The 19811-nt window shown below is 44.2% G+C and overlaps 1 protein-coding gene across 2 annotated transcripts; it reads right to left on the bottom strand.

Moving 5' to 3' along the window:
- Positions 1-1793: 1793 nt before the first annotated feature.
- Positions 1794-19368, bottom strand: rpgrip1l (RPGRIP1 like). Of its 2 annotated transcripts, none has more exons than XM_084451155.1 (25): positions 19263-19368; positions 18018-18162; positions 17465-17778; positions 17240-17345; positions 16974-17117; positions 16170-16275; positions 15690-15836; positions 15489-15562; positions 15250-15389; positions 15053-15159; positions 14881-14931; positions 14307-14486; positions 13979-14096; positions 11105-11557; positions 10711-10853; positions 8739-9096; positions 8243-8574; positions 7075-7170; positions 6913-6993; positions 5933-6104; positions 5043-5143; positions 3582-3768; positions 3082-3166; positions 2645-2781; positions 1794-2352 (listed from the first exon to the last, which is right to left on the bottom strand). In XM_084451155.1, exons 1-25 carry the CDS (start codon positions 19348-19350, stop codon positions 2216-2218), a joined length of 4002 nt encoding a protein of 1333 aa, XP_084307281.1. In that variant the 5' UTR covers positions 19351-19368; the 3' UTR covers positions 1794-2215. The 2 variants fall into 2 exon arrangements, with proteins under 2 accessions (XP_084307281.1, XP_084307282.1); XM_084451156.1 differs by having other exon boundaries at positions 8351-8574.
- Positions 19369-19811: the final 443 nt, after the last annotated feature.

Raw genomic sequence — 19811 nt, 5'->3', positions numbered from 1 at the left:
AATAAGCTACGACTAGATTCCAAGAGGCGCGCTCGCTTTCACAGCCTAATTGCCGAGTTGAACTCTGAAGGAGGCAGACCATTAAATTCACAAAACATAGGTTTATGCATACTAGTATACATCCAAGCAACTGTACTCCGTGTTTTAAATAGCCAAACCATACTTGGAGCGAGATGCGCAACGAGTGAAAATTGGCTTCCGCTGAATAGATAGAGGAACTTTATTGCACACACGCAGGTCCATATAAAACATTATATTTGCACAGTAGGCTACTATTTCTTTCACTTTATTATTTGCATCATTCTTTGTGGACCAATGTTGGAATAAATTTGCCTTCGAACGTTATTGCCCTCTCTGACATCCGCGGTCTTTATGTGAAATCTAGTTTTAGCCTACTGAAACATTACAGGCTATAGGCTAGCCTACTCTTCTTCAATTAAACAAAATAAATCACATTGATATCTTTGCTAGGCCTAGGCTACATTACAAAAACAGGACAAGATGTAGGCTACAAATTTAATTAATTTAATTTAGCCTATTCGGCCATAAAAGGCTCAGCTTTATTCTTTTTTACAATTATTTTTAAGTTATATAGGCCTACTACAAAGAACGAAAAAATAACGTTATTAACCGGTTTTAAAGATTTCAAATTAAAGTTTCTGTTCTGGAACAATTAAAGACCATTTCGTTTTCGTTGCCGTTTCTGTTCCTCGTAAAATACCGTTCGTTTTCGGTTTTCGTTTCCGTTCCTTGAACCGGTTCGGAGCCTTGCATTGGAGACATTCTTTTTTTATCCAGGCATCTTAGTTTTAACAGATTAATTATAGCTTATCAAGATGCCTGGATAAAAAAAAATGTCTCCAATGGATATATTTGACAAAAACAGGTTAATATGCAAACCAGTTTTCATTGCTAAATCAAAGCGGGGAGAGCCGGGAACATGCGTCTACATTTTGTGAACTTGTTCCTGGACGTGAGTAGGCCAGAAAAGCACAACTGCAAAAGTACAAAAGTCACCTGAAATAGTCAAATGACTACAAATTTGCCAAGATGGCGCGGTTCAATAGGGCTTCATTTTTGACAGCGGTCAGTGAATGGAGTGGCTGTATCCAGTTCTATTAATACATCCATTATATAGTCCCATTAAGTCATCCCCACCGGGTCTTGAACCCGTCTCCCAGGTGGAAGTCCAATGCTCTCACCACTGCTCTACTTGTGCAGTGGAGATCAGTGGGTTGGTTTTGGTGTCCTTCTTGATTTTGGTGTGCTGGGACTACTGCCTCTTGTGGTGCCAACAGAGAAATGCAGACCAACATTGTCCGGAGTTACGGAGTAAGGGAGTGATAACTGGACAAACGCTATAGTAGGTGCGCTGGCTTACAGCCACGCACAAAAAGGATGTAGTATATCTCAATACATAGCATGCCACATGCAGTATGGCAAAAATACCAGGGTGTCAGATTACATCCGGTCATATTTTGCAGTATGCAAGCCAGCAGACTTTTCTGGCTATTCTGACCCACAATCCGATGCGCAGCGGAAATTCCAGAAAGCGGGTCTACCTTTCTCCTTAGGATTTAGTTGTTTACAGTCTTAATTAAAATGATAAATAATTGAATAAATAAATAAAAGTATCCATGCAAAACAATTTGGAAGATAGTGTTACTAACATACAAACAGGATAGTGTAAAATGTTTTATTATAGTTAAATACAACGCATCAAACAAGCAAAAACATTAATAACAGTTTGCCTATCTACTTCTAGACTGAAATTCAGACTAGCCCATGGCATAATCCCATAAAAAAACACATTCATTGATATTTGAAATTACTTCCTATTTGAGGTATAATTTTGAAAGTGCCAGTGACTGTCAATCTTGAACACAAATCAAGAGGTCCACCTAACTCACACATCTACTGCAACAGGCCACAAATTCTAATGACACCAGCCAATGGAAGGTGTGGTTAAATGTGATTGGAAAAACCACCAATCTCATGAGGTTACCACATTAACCAATGAATAGGCTTCAACCAGCATTTCCAGTACTGGCAGATATTTTCACTGCAAGCATTATTGAAGTTAATAGACCTACCTTGTCACCAAATGATAAAATATTACTATTGAAATAAAGGCCCATATTATCCAAGGTAAGCTCTATGAAATAAACTTGGTTTTATTTAGTGCTACTGAAATGTGACTGTGGGGTGATGAGTCCTAAGTGTTTGTCTCCAAGGAAGAGACAGGGGTGTAGTCGTGGTCAGGGTCTTCCATGATAGACTGTAGTGCCTCCAGTCCCTCCACAGACACGGTCAAACTGCCCACCACCACACTGCTGTCCACCACATCCACAACTACAGAGGGAGAGAGTGAGAGGGGTAATAGAGAATGTCAAGCTATGTCATGCATGTTGGCACACTTGGGACGTGGCACCATCTTGTGAGGATCTCTGTTGATGAGTTGAAGCTATGAGTGGGAGGCTTTTTTGTCTATGTCAATTCACCAACAGCCTCACAAGATGGCGCCCCCGTCCCAGACATGCAACATGGTGTGACAACTTCACATTTCCTTTAAGGCAAATGTATGAAAAAGCATTTGAAAAAGATTGACGAATTAATGCCAAGACATTTCAAGTTGATTACTGACTGTTGAGGCAGGTCTCAATCAGGTCCTGCTGTTTCTCTACGATATCAGGGATCCTCAGGTAGGCCACGCCCACATCCTCACACTCCCTCTCCTGCTCCTCCTCTTCTGGTGGCTCGCTGACCACCGTGAATCTGATACTGTCCAATCACAAAACACAAAGGAGGGGTCAGGCATGGCCAATCACAGTGAACCATCATTCAGGCAAAGTCAATCATATGCCGATCACAACGCACAAAGGGGTCAAAAAAGGCCATCGGAAGTCATGTCTTTGACCTAGTCTGCCATTACCACCAACCCATAGAGTAGCATATCACAGCGATACACTCTAAAACTAAATGAACTGCTACATTGTTTCAGGTCTGTTTACTCCAGTCAAAAACACACCTGCACATTCGGATCGGGTTCAAAGACGAGAGACAGGTTTAGAGGTTTCTTACCTTTCCATTTGTGGATTGCGTCCCTCCAGTACCCCTTTCAACATCTCCCGTCTCGTCTTGTTAGTCTCTACATCCACAGGAATCACTGGCAGGGAGGGAAAATAAGGAGGGTTACTGAATCAAATCTGACACAGTGAGGAAGTTGCTTCATCTACTGTCAGTTTTTGGCAACTTAAATTGGTCACTGGAGAGAGCTTGCGTGCTTGAGAGCATCCATGCATGGAATTCTGAAATGGTTACGTGCGTATATAATACCTTTGACTATGCACTGGTTGTAGAATACCATTGCTTTAATTAGAGCGGTTTCTCTGTAGTGGGTACCTACAGTATATGTGAGTGCGTGTGTGGGCGCGTGTACTCATTCTCTGTTGCGTCTCCTGACAACTGCTGCAATAAACATTTTCTGTATTTTTCCGGCATTGGCAAACAGCATGTGTGCGTTTATGCGTGTGCACCATTTTGTGTGTCCGTAGTACGTGTTCTCCCCGGTCTCCTCTTACCATTGCTGTAGTTGTAGTGGGTGGTCTTGCCAGGCGGGGGCTTGGGCAGAGACAGAGGAGTCTCCTCGGAGGGCAGGTCCAGAAGGGAGTACTCCACAAACAGACGCACCACGCTGCTGTCCCTGGCCGCCCGCGAGTCCGGACGCAAGCTCAGAGACACGATCTCCATGCGCATGCGCTCCGACGTCTGGGGAAACAAACGGGACTGGTCATCATGGAAAACTGGGATTGTCTTCTATTGATAGATACTTTATTGATCCCCAGGGGCAAATTGTTGTGGCCAAACTGCTGGCCATCATGGACATCTGATGTGAACGTCTGATGATTACGGTGTTTTTTGGTGAGGTAACAGGTAAGCTAAAGGTTTAGTTACATTAACGTTACAGCATTTTTCAGTTTGTGTATTATGTTTTTTATGGTTTGATAAGCGCAAGTGCTTAAACTTGTGTGCTACGTGCTTTGTTAATATTTACAGGGAAAGCAGGCAAGTGTGTCGGAGAGTCGGCAATCTGAAAACTCGTTCCTGAAATCTACCAGGTTTTAAAAGAGAAATACATGCAGGTATGTGTTCTTTTTAAGATATGTTGATGTGTATAGTGCAGTCTGTACGCATTTGGACAACAATGGAAGTCCATTCCTTCACAATGCAGGCTATGGTGATGCCCCCCCCCCCCCATGATAAAATCAGATGCTGATGGGCCATCTCTATGCTAAAATCACACTTCCTGGCATAATGTGGATGACAATGGCAGAGAATTGGGTGCAATCATGCCAAATCACATAGGATAAACGTGAATGGAGGGATTAGCCCCACCTGGACAATCAGTGGCCTGTACATTTCATGGGTTATACAATTCAATCATTTCAGGGTCCAAATAAATAACATGACACATTGTATTGTCTTGTTTCCCAGTGCCCGGACACAGTGGAAGAGTGGCAGCAAGTAGTAGAAAGATTCCAGGCCTTCCTGCCGAACACAATCAATGCTACAACACGAACAAAGCTGCAGTGGGCTGAACTTTGCCGTTACTTTGTCTCTGATTGCGGTGTGGTGCCTTTTCAGTGGGACAAAATATAGGAAATGTCATCTTTTAGTGCAGGGTTTTGATTTAGTTTTCTCTTGTTTGTGTGCTGGTAAGAATTAGGCTCAAACTAAAGTATACTCTACTGTACACACCTAAAGTATAGCACCAGAACAATAAAAATCGTTCAAAACGCAACAAACTCAGACAAAGTTCAACTTGCTTTTCCGAAGCTAAAGATTGGCCTACATTGCTGTGTACTCCCCAGCTCCTCGTCACAGGCCCAATGTACATCCACAACGGCCTTGATATAAAAACACAACAAGCCCCGTAACCTTGATACAGCCCCTCCGACCACTACCAACGCTAACACTCCACCACTATCCTGACTGGGGGCTTCAAGGTTAATAGAGGGTGGGCAGCTCTCTTTCTCATCCACCTTTCTTCCCGTGGAGGACTGTCCAGGAACGATACAGTCATCACTGTCGGAGAGGATTGATTCACTCTGATCCCCCTCCGCACCCGGGGCTTCCTCTATGTCTGGGGGTGAAAGCAGAAGAGTGGAAAAGGGAGGAGAGAGAGAGAGAGAGAGAGAGACAGAACGCGAGAATAGTTTGAGATTAGAAAAGGCATAATGAACAACAGCATTCCATTGAAACACAACAGCAAGAATAGTAACAGGAAAAGGAAAACAACAAACACGAGTAGAAATGAAATCCCTGCCAACAGAGAGGATCTTAACACTTGTACTGAACACTGGGAACCAACAGAGAATGATAAACATTGACAGTTGGTGTACTAGTCTGTTCCCAGCAGCGTTTCCTATCGGCATCGCTGCTGCTGGTGAGTACCACTGACAGATACTTAGTGAGACGTAACATAGCTGGAGTTTTAAATGAGCCTTCACTCTCTCTCTCACACACAAGGTCGCCATTAACATTTATGGCTTCAGCTCTCCCAAGTCTAAAGATTATTGGCAGCCGCAATTCAATATTTATGTTTTTTTCTGGCCAGGACGTATTGTCAGAAAACAACAACACTGACCATTTGCACTTGAAGGGAAAAAGAAGGCAAACACAGTTGAGTATTTGTTTCCCATGCATCCATGAGGGAATTTGAGTGTGCTGGAAAAGTAGATTTCAAAGTGCGGGTCTGTTCCTATCCAGGATATGCAGGTTAACTAGAAGGAGTGTAACATGATGGAGAAATTGATCCACAGCTAAGAGAGAAAGCAAGCAAATATGGCTAACCTATTATTGATATCTTCTATAAATTCTAGCAAGAAATAAACAGAATGCCACTCTTCTTGGTTATAATACTGATACCTACAGTCTTCCTCTTCGATAATCTCCTCAGAGATTTGGGATTCGTCGGAGATGGACTGAGAGCTCGCTGGGATCACCTGGCCCTCAGAGAAGTGAGACTCTTCCTCATCATCATCATCATCATCCTCCTCAGTGGTGCTCTGAGGTGTGGCTGCCACCTGGGATGCCACAACAACCTGTGGAACACATGAGAGTTCTATGCTCGGAACCCTAAAAAACTAACCTGACGCGTCAGATGGTGTGCTTTGCATAATCATCTGGGAACAATCCGTGGTAAACTGTTTGGAAAAGGGCAGGCACTTTCAAAAAGACTTGGCAGGTTACATTCTGACTGTGATGGGCATACAACATAGGGCAGACACCTGGTACATACCTCAGCAAATCTGATGAAGATAACAGTGAGCATTCTCAAATTATGGGCTTTTTTATTATCAATCCCCTATTCAGACTGGCTTAATTTGGCTCTTTTTCAGAGATTGGGGTAGATCTAAAGAATAGCCCAAAAAACAAATTCGGCACAATATAAAAGTCCTCAGCAACTAATTTAATTAATGGGAGACATATGGGATATGAAAAAACACTGTTGTGTTTTGTTCTAACTCAGGTAGGGGTATCTCGAAAATGTAAGACTTTTTTGAGAACTTGTCGCTAGACTATAAGGAGAGTGTTCACACTGATTTGGGTGAAAAACAGAATGTGAGTTCGCGAGATGAGGATGCTGCAATGACAGCAATTTCTGTCATTCTATAGCATATAGGCAGTCATTCTGATCCAGGCACCTCAGAGAGCATGGGAAGTGGAAATACTATGAAAACATGGTTCTCCAACCCCTGGATCCTGGAGAGCTACTGGGGGTGCAGGGGTTTGTTCTCCCATATTATGTCACATTGTAATTCACATTTACAATTCCAAAGTATGAGGGATAAGCGATAAATGCTTCTTCTATTATCAAAAGGGGGTATGGTTAGGATAGGAGTTAGATACCTTAGGGAGGGGTGGAAGCTGGGATGTCTCCTTTCTCTCTGTTTCAGGCACACTGGCACTCAATGGACCCCTCTCCTTGACCTTAGAAAATATCATCATTGAAAATATTTCTGCTTCTAGAGGGGCTTTAATACACATGCACGATTATGCTGTCATTCTTACTTGTTTTTCAGGAGCAGTAGCATCCACAAAAGAGACCTTTTTGGTTGCTGTCTTGTCTTTTAACAGAATCCTCTGTCTGGGTTTTGGTTGTGGAAGCTGGAGACAGGAAACAAATAAAGATATCCTCTATCAACTAATAGTATGAATCGTTTTTTTTTCTTTCTCTAACAATATACTGCAGTTCCACCTAAGTCACAAAATTTTTAGATGAATCTGAATGGTGACCAAAACTTTTGCATATTTCATTTACTGTACATCAACATATCCATTAACTCCAACAATAATATCCTAGCAGTAATCTCCAGTAGCTAATAAAATGTAGTCTCATAAGACCATCCTGATCATGTGAACTCATTCTGTTGCACAGATCGGTCTGGCAACACTGAAAAGAAATCCTACATGAGGGTTGGGCGATTTGATGATAGTCTCCTCAACTGTGCATTTGAAGGGCGAATAGGCTGCCTGTGCTAGGCAGTAGTCAACCAGGAAATGTTTGGGCTGTCACTGAAACATTTTTGCGGGCGTTAGGAGTTCAATCTGTTTATGGGAAAAAATATGTTTCCAGCAGATATCTTAGTTAATACTAGAAGATTGATCTAGCAGTTTTAAGCAGTTTTAAGTTGCGATATTCCTTTTGGGAAATGCGTGTGATTGCTGGCGCACAGTAGGCTAGGCGCACAGCCGAGAGGAGGATTCCTGCCTTCTTCCCTCTGCTATAAGTCTAATTTTACCGACCAACAAATAGCTACAGTAATAGCCTAGGTCTAAAGCAAATGATTGGCCTGTCCTATATAAATCACAAGGCAGGTGAGTTGTACAGTATTAGCCCATCAGCGCATCAGTGGAGTGGAGTTTGCAGTGGAGCAAAAAAAACACTGCTTGACTTCAATAATCTTAGTCGACTTTAGGGTCTCCGACTGATCATTCGACTCGTCGACTTTCTGGGGGCAGCCCTACTCAAAAGCATCGGCATATTTATATTCTCTTCAGCATTGCCAGACTGATCCGTGAAGAGTAAAAGAATGTGAGCTCACACGACCAGGATGGTCTTACGAGGCTAAATAAAATGTCTGATATCAAACAAAACAACAACAAACTTAAGCAGGACACATTAATGAGTGTTGAATGTGAACCAGTGAACTTGGTCCTCTCCACATCCGGTCCGTACCTCAGCAGCAGCAGCAGGAGGAAGAGGAGGAAGAGTTTTAGCTCGGTTTTCCTCCTTTGTTGTCCTCACTACCTCCTCCTCCTCCTCCTTTCCTCCCTCTTCATCTACCTTCTCCTTTTCGTCCTTTTTCTCCTCTACCCTTTTCTCCTTCTCCTCCACACTATTCTCCTCTGCTTTCGGCGTCAGCTTCACGGGCATCTCTTTGGGGACAAACTTGGCCTGCTCCGCTGTCATGGTGGAGCCAGGTGGAGGGAGGTAGGTGAACTTCCACTTTAGAGTGACGTCAATATGTCCGCTGGGGAGACCCGAAGGATCGGTCAGCTCAAACGTCCCTGAGGACATGCAAACACACAAGATGGAAGCTCAGTGATAAGAGATCAAATCTAAGCTACAACACCAGGTATTCTACTGGGTTTATTGTACACTGGTTAGAATAAATGCATTAGCCACATCAAAATCTTCCTCACCAACAATGGGTTATGAGAGTAGCACTAACCGGTGATGGCCTTATCATGGGCCAGAGACAGCAGGGGCACCCTAGCCTTGCCCAGGTACAGCTCACTCTGGGAGTCCTGGTCGTCAAACACATAGAGCTGCAGGGCACATGTCTTCAGGTAGCTGTCCAGGTCTGCGTCCATGGGCACCGGGAAGCACATGTGGTCCTCTAACTGGGGGTTGCCGCAGTCAGGTACAATGCAGGTGTCATGGTCTGGGTAGTCAAAGAACTTGTAGACCACGTAGGGGCTGGGCTGGCGGGAGCCGTGCTGGGACGTTAGGTTGCTGCAGCAGCGTATGGTGATGTTGAGCTCGTTCAGGCTGGAGTCAGGTGATAGTGTTAGGATTGTGGTGGAAGCCTGTTTTCAGACAGATGCGAAGGCTTTAATTCACATACTCACATGAACAATACATTGGGATTTCCTTTGAACGTGATAGTGCTTTTGTTAATGCTTGTGAGCACAATGTTTTTGTCAATATTCTAACACCTAAAATAACAATGACCTTTCTAATACACATATCGATATTCAAGATACTACTTGATTTTCTGTGTTTGATATCATTTTATACAACAGCTAGTTCCGACCGCGCATTGTGATTGGGCAAGACGCATTCGGAGCTGTGCTAATATCCACAATATACAGTATCAACAGTAAAATCACCAGTAAAAGTATCACTCCACTTTGAGACATTGTATCATGACGTGATGGATGTAGAAAGACAAGAAGAAAAACAAGCAAATGTGAAGAACTATAAGGGTTATGCCAGGCTCAAACTACAGGATATTTAAAATCCTAACCAATTTCGAAATCGAGCCGATCGGGAGGTATAAGATTGGATCTGTAAACCCCTCACATTACAAGATAATCTGAACCGATCATCGGCCCCGACCAACGTTCCAGACCAGATTTCTCCTCCGATTGTCAGGGGTGAATCAGGGATAAATCGGCCCAAAAATCCTGTAGTCTGACCCCGGCATTAGAGAGAAGCAGCAATGTTTATTGCTCACAATATATTAAAGACAAAGTTTTAGAAAGACATGCAAATGGCACAAGTGAGTTACTAGACAAGTTAGCAGCTATGGGATCAACACAGCCAAGACAACGTCATGGGCTGTTAACCGCTTTGAACAGTTGTTGAACGGTTGATTTCAGGAAGTTCTATGGTTTAGTCGGAAATGTAAAGGTACATCCTTGATTCCACAAATTGCACAGTATTTTGGCATTGTCTGTGTTTTTCTTAAATAGCAAATATAGCTAGATACAGGGTCTGACAAATGTTCTGAGTGAGAAATGCTCGCTCGAGAGATAATGATGGCTACTACTGCCGAATTCCAACTGCGTTCATCTCCTCCCGATAGCTCAGTTTCGTGCAATGCATTCTGGTCAATTGAGTCTTTCAAAATAACAGCGTCTGTAACCACCACATTCAGTTTATTGAACTTATTACTAAAAATAATGAACATTTTTGGTTTGGTTTAAAAAGTTCATTGTAAACAAGACACATATTACATGTGTTTAGAGGCTACGAAATCATAGACCTTCTTAGAATAGAATAGAATTCTCCTTTAAGGTTGATGATGTTTTCTGACTTTGTCCTGTTGAAACACTGCCCATGATGTTGTTGGCTTTGTCGATCTCATTGTGGCATCTCTCTAACTTGTCTATTAATTCGCTTGTGTCATTTGCATGTCTTTCTAAAACTTTGCCTTTAATATATTGTGAGCAAGAAATATATTAAACTAGAATTTTTTAGCAGTCTGCGTATTGGAACTAAAACGTTCCTCAGATGACTTAATTCATTTGTGCTGCTAGTTCCAATATTCCATTAAGCCAATTCCATTATCGTGGATATTGGCACAGCTTTGCTAGCTACGGTTCTAGAGCTGCACTCATGTGCCTGCGACTGCAGTACAGCAGTGCCAATATCCATGACAAAGCACTCGCAGTGTTACCGCATAAATAAACCTCTACCTGTCTGTCTTGATTGTCAGCAGAGCTGAGGTAGCCCAGGGCCTTTGCTCTCTCCTTGTACAGGCGGATAGCCTGCTCCATAGGAACTCGCAGCCTGGCCCAGTAGTCAACAGAGCCAAAGGACTGCACCTCCCCGGCCACACCTCATAAAAAGTGGAATACATTTGATAAACTGACTGAGACAAAGAGCCTACCAGCACAAGTCAGACTAGAGTTCAACAACTCAGAATATGTAGATGCAAAAGAAATCTGCTACAATAGGAATAAAACTACAATTGAGGAAAGTCAAGTGGTTATTGTAGATAAGACTTTGTTCTTAATCGACTGGCCAGGCTAAATAAAGGTTACATTTTTTTTTTTTTTAAAGGTACGTTTCGGAACCCAGTCCACTCACCAACCAGCTGCACGGTCCCGTGCACTTTGCCCTCGTTGTCCAGCAGCTGCTGCAGTCGTAGCTGTCCGGCAGCCACAGTCTGGAAGTCCATCCCCCTGGCCAGCTGCAGTTCTAGTGTGACCGAACCCGTGTGCAGGTACTGTAGGAAGAGATCGTCGACACCCACCACGTACTGTGACGTGAAGCCGTACATCGGTCGCTCGCCTTTAACCACCGGGGTAGCCTGCAGCTCGAAGTCGTAGAAGGCGTAGGTGCAGAAAGTGGAGGGCTCAGAGTCGCTGAGAGTAGCTAGGGCGACGGCGGAAAGGGACCCCCTGCCGATGTGGATCTCCAGAAGGTTCTCCCCGCGCTCTAGGTGGACGGTTTCATCGAACTCGTCGGCTACATCACTGTCGGTGATGTCTGGTTTGAAGATGTGGGCTTTGGTGCCGTAAGCGACATCCTTGAGTTGGGCTGTGAGGGGTGAAGCGAGAGAAGGTGTCACCGGGGCTACAAAATTAAGGGGGGTTATGTAATCCTACTTATTTAAACTAATATTATACTGTACATCTACTGTATATTAATCTAACTAAACTAATCTAAGAGGCTAGCCACCATCCCCTGGTGGCCCTTCTATGGTCTTATCAATTAAAGTGGACAATAACTAATGGGGCAGTGGAACAATAAAACAATCAACTTTACAATAAATAATAAAGCATAAACACAATACTATGCTAGTTCCCTATGCTAAATTTCTGTAAAACCTATGATTAAACCTAACTACTTCCTATGTCTAAATCTAAACTATGGTACCAGTTTTGTTGGTCGACTTTGGTGGGGAGAGTCCGAATGCGGACAGGTTGATGATGATTGATGTGCTCTTATGCTCTCGTGCTGTCTCTCATGGCTCCGTCTAGACTGTTCTTCTTTTGAGCAAAGATTTTGAGTCAGATGCTCTGTTGAACGATGAAACTCGCGACGAAATAACTTGCGTCCAAGTGACTTAAGTCCAAAATCCACGATTTTCTGACCCACAGGTCACACGGTTCTTGGCAGTGACAGATCCCCGATCTTCACCACCGTTCCTGTTAGATTGTCTGTCTTTGAGCCACTTCTGCCTGGCTTGGAGTGAAGGTAGATGGTAGAGGATGAAGTGGGACCAGAACTGGTCTGCGAACACTTGGCTGAGTCTCCCCATCCGTCAGCCTTGGATTTCTGACTGGCTGTAGACACTCTGGGGGACCGTAGGGTCTAGCCACCCCATAAGGAGGTAGTTCAGGGTCACAGGATCTATGTCTGCTACATCGGTGGACAGGTAACCCAGGGGCTTATACTCCGTCTATCTCTGTGAGGACCGTAGCAAAGGCCTCGTCACTCACAGTCTGATAAAAAGCGCAAGACGCCTTCAATGAGAGAATTTCTCATGGCTGACTTCATGAGTCCAGAACTTTTCATAACCTGCTAGCTGGAATGACTGTCACAGGTCATCCGACGACTGAATGTCAATGAGTTTGAGTGGTAAAGACGCCTCATTCAGTGATGTTACCAGCTCCTTTGCTTTCAATGGGAACTCTCCCTCAACATTCTCATAAAGGAAAGGGTCCTTCAAAAATCTCATCACTTCTGAACTCGTCAAACCTAGTGGCAAAGTTTGTTTTAATGTGTCTACAAATCTCATCATCACCTCACTGATTTGTAGGCCTGATTTGTGCAATGTGGGGAAGTGGAGCATTTTCTCTGGATATAGAACAGCAGAAAAAAGTGTGAGCGTTCTCACACTGCTCCTGTAGAATGAAACGCCTCCTGTCCTACTTCGACATAGTGGTATATCTGCCATGCTCGTGTGGCGGGCTGGGTTGGGCTGTATGTGCTCTCTTTCAAGAGCGACTCGCGCTGCCTCCTCTGTAGTTGAGGCCTATTAAGCTCTCTTTCAAGAGCAGCTGTAGCCTGTATGCGTTCTCTTTCAAGTGCGATTTCATCCCGTCGTCACGCTGCTTCCTCTGCAGTCACAGCATGCTGTCTGAGTATGTCCAGCAGCTTTCACGCCTTCTTGATGATACAGAATTGTTTGAGCTCCTTTTAGATGATAGAGTTGAAGCTCCTTCAAGATGATACGGAGTTGATGCTCCTTCGAGATGATACGGAGTTGATGCTCCTTCTAGATCATATGGAGCTATTTGCGCCAGATCTGTTTGGTCAATTCCGAGTCAAGTCAGCCCTACCGAGTCAGTTGAGCTAGACCTGCTACTCCTTCAAGGTTGGGTGAAGCTTCCTGCACTTAGTCTAGCTATATCATCCATACTAGGTCTAGATAGAACTGAGCTAGTTGTACCTGTGCCCTGCACCCTATCGGTGCTGCGACCAAAGAGAAGTTGGACCACATAAATTAACTAGATGTTTCGGGGGGGTTGGGCGGTACGTTTTGGTTAGTTAATCAAACCAACTGTTAGCTACTTGCTATTTTCTTACCAGCAACTGCACTATACAATGCCACTGATTGTTCACTTTGAAGTCCACAAGACAAGAAAGCTTGCAAGCACATCACAGAAATTAAACAATTATTTTTGTGGCGTCCAAAGACGACGTCTTTGCTTACAGCCAATGAAACAATACAATTATAGAAAAACAACAAACCAATCCGAATGAGGGCGGGGGCGTATACTTAAGTTAAACTATACTAGGCTAGGGGGACTGGTACTGAAATAACTATCTACTAATTCGATTATCTTATACTAAACCTTATGACTAAGCCAGCTAATTATGATAACGTCTGAGCCTTCATAACAGAAGTCATCAGTTTAAGACAAAAAAACTGAAAAATGTAACGCAAACAACAACAAAACAGAGAGAACAGCACAACATTAGAAAAAATAAAATAAAATAATAATACTATACCCTCAAGTTTCTTGATTTTAGCAGCCCTCATATCAACCAGCCGTGTAAGCCGTTCCAACTTCAGTTCATACTCAATCTTGGAGTCATCCATCTTCCGAGTGACAGATTCCACTTCTGCCTGACGGTCAAGAAGAGCACAAAATGCAATCATTTCACCAACATTCCAGCAGTGTTTTTCTTGGTTTCAAGTGACCAGGTAGTCCTGAGGTAAGACATTCTATTTTGTACCCCAATGCCTGGAGAATGCCCACTTTGTAAATTGAGTAGTAATATAATTGATATTAAGTTTATATATTTCAAAATACCAGGGGTCTGACCTATATCATACCTGGTAGTCTTTGTTGATTTTGTGCTGGACGATGAGCATGTTCCTGGTCTTCTCAAGTTCCTGGATGGTCTCGGCGTACGTGGCCTGCAGCTCCTTCATTGAGCGCTCCGTATCACCCCGCAGCTCCTCCTCCACCTGCTCTAGGAACCCCAGCTCGCCATTCTTCTGAGACTTCCGCACCTATGGTAGCAGGATGGAATGTTTCAGTCAGTGCTTCCTTTCTGAGGTCCATGCTGAATTCAGAGCAGCTTTGTGATTTTGGTATTGTCTGATTTCATCAACTTAACACAGACTTACTACAAAGTGTTTGATATTTTTATTTGAAGAATTTAATTTGAAGATCACAGCTACACTTATATCCCATCAATAGTTGTCAGTATCATATGCACCTTTTAAATAGATCTACAAACACATATGTTATAAAGAATAATTATGTGTGCCACCACAAATGTTGTAAAACACACACTAAACTACAATGACAAATTGTTTTGTTAGTATGAACGTTGAACAGTTTCATCTCAGTGTATTTCTGAGATGCACAAAATGTCTTGTGCTGAGGGATTTTGTTAATTACCTTAATGAGCATCAATGCCTCGCTGAGTTCTGCCACATCCATCTCACTCTCCTAAAAGGGAAAAAACACAATCAAGCACATTCAGCGTCCCGAGTGCAGTGGCACATTCAGTTTACAGTGAGACAAGCGTGTAGACAACAGCTTTTAGTTGAGGGTCTTATTGTATGTGTACCTTGGTATAGAACCTCATCCGATCCTTTATTTCATCAAGCTGTTGCTTCTGCTCCAGGAACCGCAGCTGAAGCTGTTTATTTTCTTGTGTTAATTGTTCATTCACATCTAAAAGACAACAGACAGTTGAACATTAATGCAAAAAAAAAAAATGTACAGAGCAGACCCCAAAGATCTATAGTCTATGGCCAAAAGTACCTCTTTCAGCCTTGATTTTGTCCAGAATCTCATTTTTGTCTGTGAGGTCGGACTTCAGAGCCACCTCCAGTTGTGCAATCTGTAACTTCAGCTGCTGTTCTCTCGTCCTCCACTTCTGTTCCTGAGTGACGTCAAAGGCGCTGGGTGCACAACATCGAATGTATGTACGGTCAAACTAATGGTGCTGCGGGGAGTTTGAAGGATTTGAAAGATAAATGGTAACTGGAATTCAAACTCACCTGTTCACCAGTTTATCACAGTTGTCCTTCAGCAGGTCTCTCTCCCTCTCAAGGTCATGTATTCTCTCTTGCAACTGAAGAGGGTTCCGAAAGAAGACATTCAAGAGTTTCCTCTATAGCTATGCGTTTATATTAGGATGAGTAGTAACTGACAGTGGGTATCACGGCTTGTCTTAGCATCATTGTTAAAGATATTGTTACCTCCTCGGTCCTCCTCTGTGAGAACGCGTGGTTCTGCACTTGGCTCTCCAGCCCCAGGCTCCTCAGCCTTGCCTCCTTCAGCTGGCCAGTGAGCTCATCCACCTTCGCCATCACGCCGTCATGGCTGCTTTTCAGGGTCCTCTGGTTCTGTAACACAAAGCCAGCCATCATTTGCACTGTGTAAACAGATCTGCTGAGAGTTGAGACTGTTGTCCAGGATGCTCTCTGAACACAATCATGGTCATTCCTCTGCAACACTTTAAACAGGTTGAAAAGATTCAAAGACAAAACTGTTGTATGGCTCTGGCTAATATTATTTTTGTTTATGGTGACTGGTTTTCCTGTTAATTTCTTTAAGGTGTTGACAACAATTGTCTACAGTATATTCATTCATACTCTGGCAGTAAATAATTGTCAATTGAATTCTGTCACATAATAGTGGAAATAATAGGTTTCCTATTACATGGACTGGTATTTCACCTCTTGAAGCTGGATGAATCTGCCCTCCAGGACAGTGAAGGAGTTGGCCTTCTCTACCAGCTGCTTCTGCAGTCTGATCATCTCCACGTTGCCCTTGATAGTGGACCTAGAGAAACCACAGAACAAACCAGGCATGAGTGGCGTGTCTGTGTATCAGTGTTTCCCCTATATGCACATAGCACAGAAATATGACCGCCACTGCTGTGAGAAGAGAGAAGAGGGGAGGAGAAGAGAGGCCTCCTTCTTATCTCTTTAGAAACTAACTATATTATTTTGCGCTATACGGACGGACGCTTCATATCTCTACTAAATGGCAGAAAGTGTACGTAGGATCGACCGTGCACTTCACCACCTAGCCACCAGAGGGCGCCGGCACGGGCTTGACGTAACCAACACAGCAATACCAAACATGTCCCGCTCGCCCGTACATGCACACACAGCCAATACAAGGCATGGGAAAATGGCCATATCTCAACGTGGGAAGGTCAGAGACACGCGGTTTGGACTGGCAGAAAGGCCTCAACATAACAAACGCAGGTGCAGTTACATCGCACTGGTAGACACATAGAAATGTATCGGCCGGGTGATCTTTGCCCACGCACAAACAGAAGATTCCGGCAGGCACGCATGCCTCACCTCCGCTGCTACAACTCCGCTGCTACAACCTTCCTAGGAGAAAGACTAGTGTATCATACTACAGGAAAAACGTGTGGGCAGAAATCATCCATCGTACAAAAGTGTTCTGAAAATGTGCCCAGTTGGGGGCTCGGTGCTGTGTTTTGGAGCAGGACATTGGTGCGTTACCTTTGTCCTGTGGTCTGCTGCTCTCTGAGGTGCAGAAGTGACTCTTCATACTCCGTCTCCCTCCTCCTCAGCTGTTCCCTCAGATGCTCTGTGGCCCTGTCCATGTCCTCTATGTGGCTCCGTTGGCTCTCTATCACATTTTCCCTAACACACACACACACACACACGCACACACACGCACACACACAATCAGTATTATTATCAGTCCCCTTGAATAGAAACACTTAACAAAATGTACACTGAGGAGTACATTTGTGGTACTTTACAGGTTGCGTATCTCAGCTCTGGCTTCGTCCAGCAGGCTGTGTCCATATCGGGGCAGCAGACCCTGAGGTGGCTTCCCGCTCAGATCAACCTCCACATTCCTGAAACCTGGAAACACACAGGCATATCAAACACGCTTCATCTCTTAATCAGACGACTGAACATAAACCAAATGTTTCCAACGTTAAAATTGAATGACTTGAGAATGACAAGGGCCTGTGACACACCTCTGGAGGGAGGTATCTGATCCAGAGTGGGCGTGCCCTCCCTCCTTGGCCGGCCCGTGTTAACGCGCGATTGGACGTGACCGTAAGGGGTGGGCCTCTTGCTCTGCACCTGCAGCTGCTGCTTGGCTGCCAGCAGACGTTGCTTAAGCCCCTCGTTCTGCGTCTGCAGCTGCTGGACCTTTTCCTGGAGCTCCTCCACCATCTCCTCCAGCTCCATGTCCCGCCCCCCCAGAGGACGGGGCCCGCCCCCGCCACCGGCCCCCTGGTCAACCCGTCGCCTGTCCCTCACCAGGCGCACCAGCTTAGTGGCCATCCTGTGGACAAGGCAAGATTGAACAAACCTCAACATGTAGACAATTAAATGGCCGCAGAAACCGTCAAGGGGAGGACATAGTTATGCATGTTGGGCTGAAGGGGTTTTCTGACAATTGAGCGACAAAGTCTAGGGCATTGGCTTTGAAATGCAGTAAAAAGGAATGCATGAGAGGGTTGATATGGAGGGGTCGGTGTTTCGGGGTGTGTCTGTGTAAGTGTGTGTGTTTGTGACTCCCACCTCTTGATCTTGTCCTCCTGTTTGTGGCTGTGCTGTTTGAGGAGCAGGTTCTCCTCATGGAGGCGAAGGAACCTGTCCTCCAGCTCCTCCCGGGACACCCGCGAGATGGCCTGTCTCGCTCTGGCATTCTGAGCTACCAGGAACTCTGTTAACAATGGCATTAGTAGTTAGAGGTTAGCATTTTTTAGGATGCTAGCTAGGGCTGCTCGATTAATCGGCTTTTAATCTAGATTAAGATTTGGGCTGTCAACGATCATTAAAACAAAATAATCGCCATAAAACGATTTTGAACAAATCAAGTGCACCCTACACTGCAGAGCTATACTGTGCTTGACCCCTCCCCCACCCCCCAAAGCCCCAAAACAAACACTTTAGTTCAAAGCGAGACGAGTTGTCAAGTGAGGCGCATGCATGCTCCTCTCGAACAAAACGCGACAAGAAGAAGATTATGGCAGCAGAAAGAGAGGTGGACAAGAGAGCTAAAACAATGTCAGTGGTGTGGAAACACTATGGGTTTGCGGAGACAGATTTGGACCAAGTTGACACTGTGTGTAAAATTTGCTACGCAGTCGTAGCTGCCCCTCAAAGTAGCCCTTCTCAGTCCCGTTGCCGCATTCCGCTTGCTCATGCCAGACAACAGTCCTTTGCTGCATTCACTTTGCCGTCAAAATAAATCGGTGTCGGCCTATTTAGGAGAGGCGCTCATATTTACAAGTGTCAGATAAACATGAAACTTCACTTACCTAAGCAAAAGGGTCTATTTTAACAAATGCTGGGTTTTGAAGCCTCGGCGCTACCATTAAATAACTTATTTAGACGCGTTCTGTCCTAGTGAAATTATTTTTCCGAGGTAGTCTTCTTCTGTGGTGGTGGCAATGCTTTGAAGCTTCTTTATTTATCAGTTTTGGCACTTTTATTTATTTATTTATCAAGGTCAAGGTTCACTATTTGTCTCCCATGGGAGAAATGTATCTAATCCAAAGAACATTGTTAAAAAGAAAAGCCACTGTCAACATTTAATAAATTAATTGTTATCAAAGTCAATGTATAATTTCATTTGTTAAGAAAATGTTAAAACTTTTGATTAAAAAAAACAATTCAATGAATAATCGTGTTAAATAATCGTGATCTCAATATCAATCAAAATAATCGTGATTATGATTTTTGCCATAATCGAGCAGCCCTAATGCTAGCTACATCATGTTGCCAATACGCTGTATGAAAGGAAAAGGAAGCATCACAAACCAGGTGATCCCACTCCTACTTGGCTGAAGTTCAAGTTGATGTCCTTCACTGGCACATCCCCCGCCGTTTCATCGGTGAATGTAGACATGGTTCAACCTGAAATAAAGGTTAATCTAACATAAATGATGTAACCTCGGCCTGCCTGCCTCTCGGTCCGGACATTCCTCGGACAGCGTCGGTCTAACAGCATTCATATTTGGCATGGGTATCCGCAGGGGTCCCGGACAGACCATGACGGTTGTGGCTAGACGGGGTACGGTTACGGCGTGTGTAGAAGGCTAGTTCCCATAATACACACACACACACTCTCGGTGTGAACAAGAGGCCTGCTAGTCATAGTAGTAACCGCTGTCCAAGTAGCTCTCCTCCACAGTCCTTCCCTCTCTCCTGTCTTTTTCCCTCCCCTTTTTCTCCTCTATCGCTCTCCCTCACTCAAGCTCAGCCTGAGGAACCTCTTAGGGTGCGTGTCCACCCGCAAACTGTATAAAGCTAGCGCTATTTTTGCGTTGTTTACAATGGGTAATAGGGCTGGGTTTAAAAAATCGATTA

Source organism: Borostomias antarcticus (assembly GCF_949987555.1).
Source record: "Borostomias antarcticus genome assembly, chromosome: 16".
NCBI classification, from domain to species: domain Eukaryota; kingdom Metazoa; phylum Chordata; class Actinopteri; order Stomiiformes; family Stomiidae; genus Borostomias; species Borostomias antarcticus.
The sequence above is the reverse complement of the archived record's forward strand: the minus strand, read 5'-3'. Positions and strand labels throughout refer to the sequence as shown.

Coding starts and splice junctions, on each gene's coding strand:
- rpgrip1l (XM_084451155.1), bottom strand. CDS start 19,350: ATGTCTACATTCACCGATGAAACGGCGGGGGATGTGCCAGTGAAGGAC. Junction 18,163..19,262: donor AGTAGGAGTGGGATCACCTG/GTTTGTGATGCT, acceptor CATTGTTAACAG/AGTTCCTGGTAGCTCAGAAT. Junction 7,171..8,242: donor CTCCTGCTGCTGCTGCTGAG/GTACGGACCGGA, acceptor TCCTGTCTCCAG/CTTCCACAACCAAAACCCAG.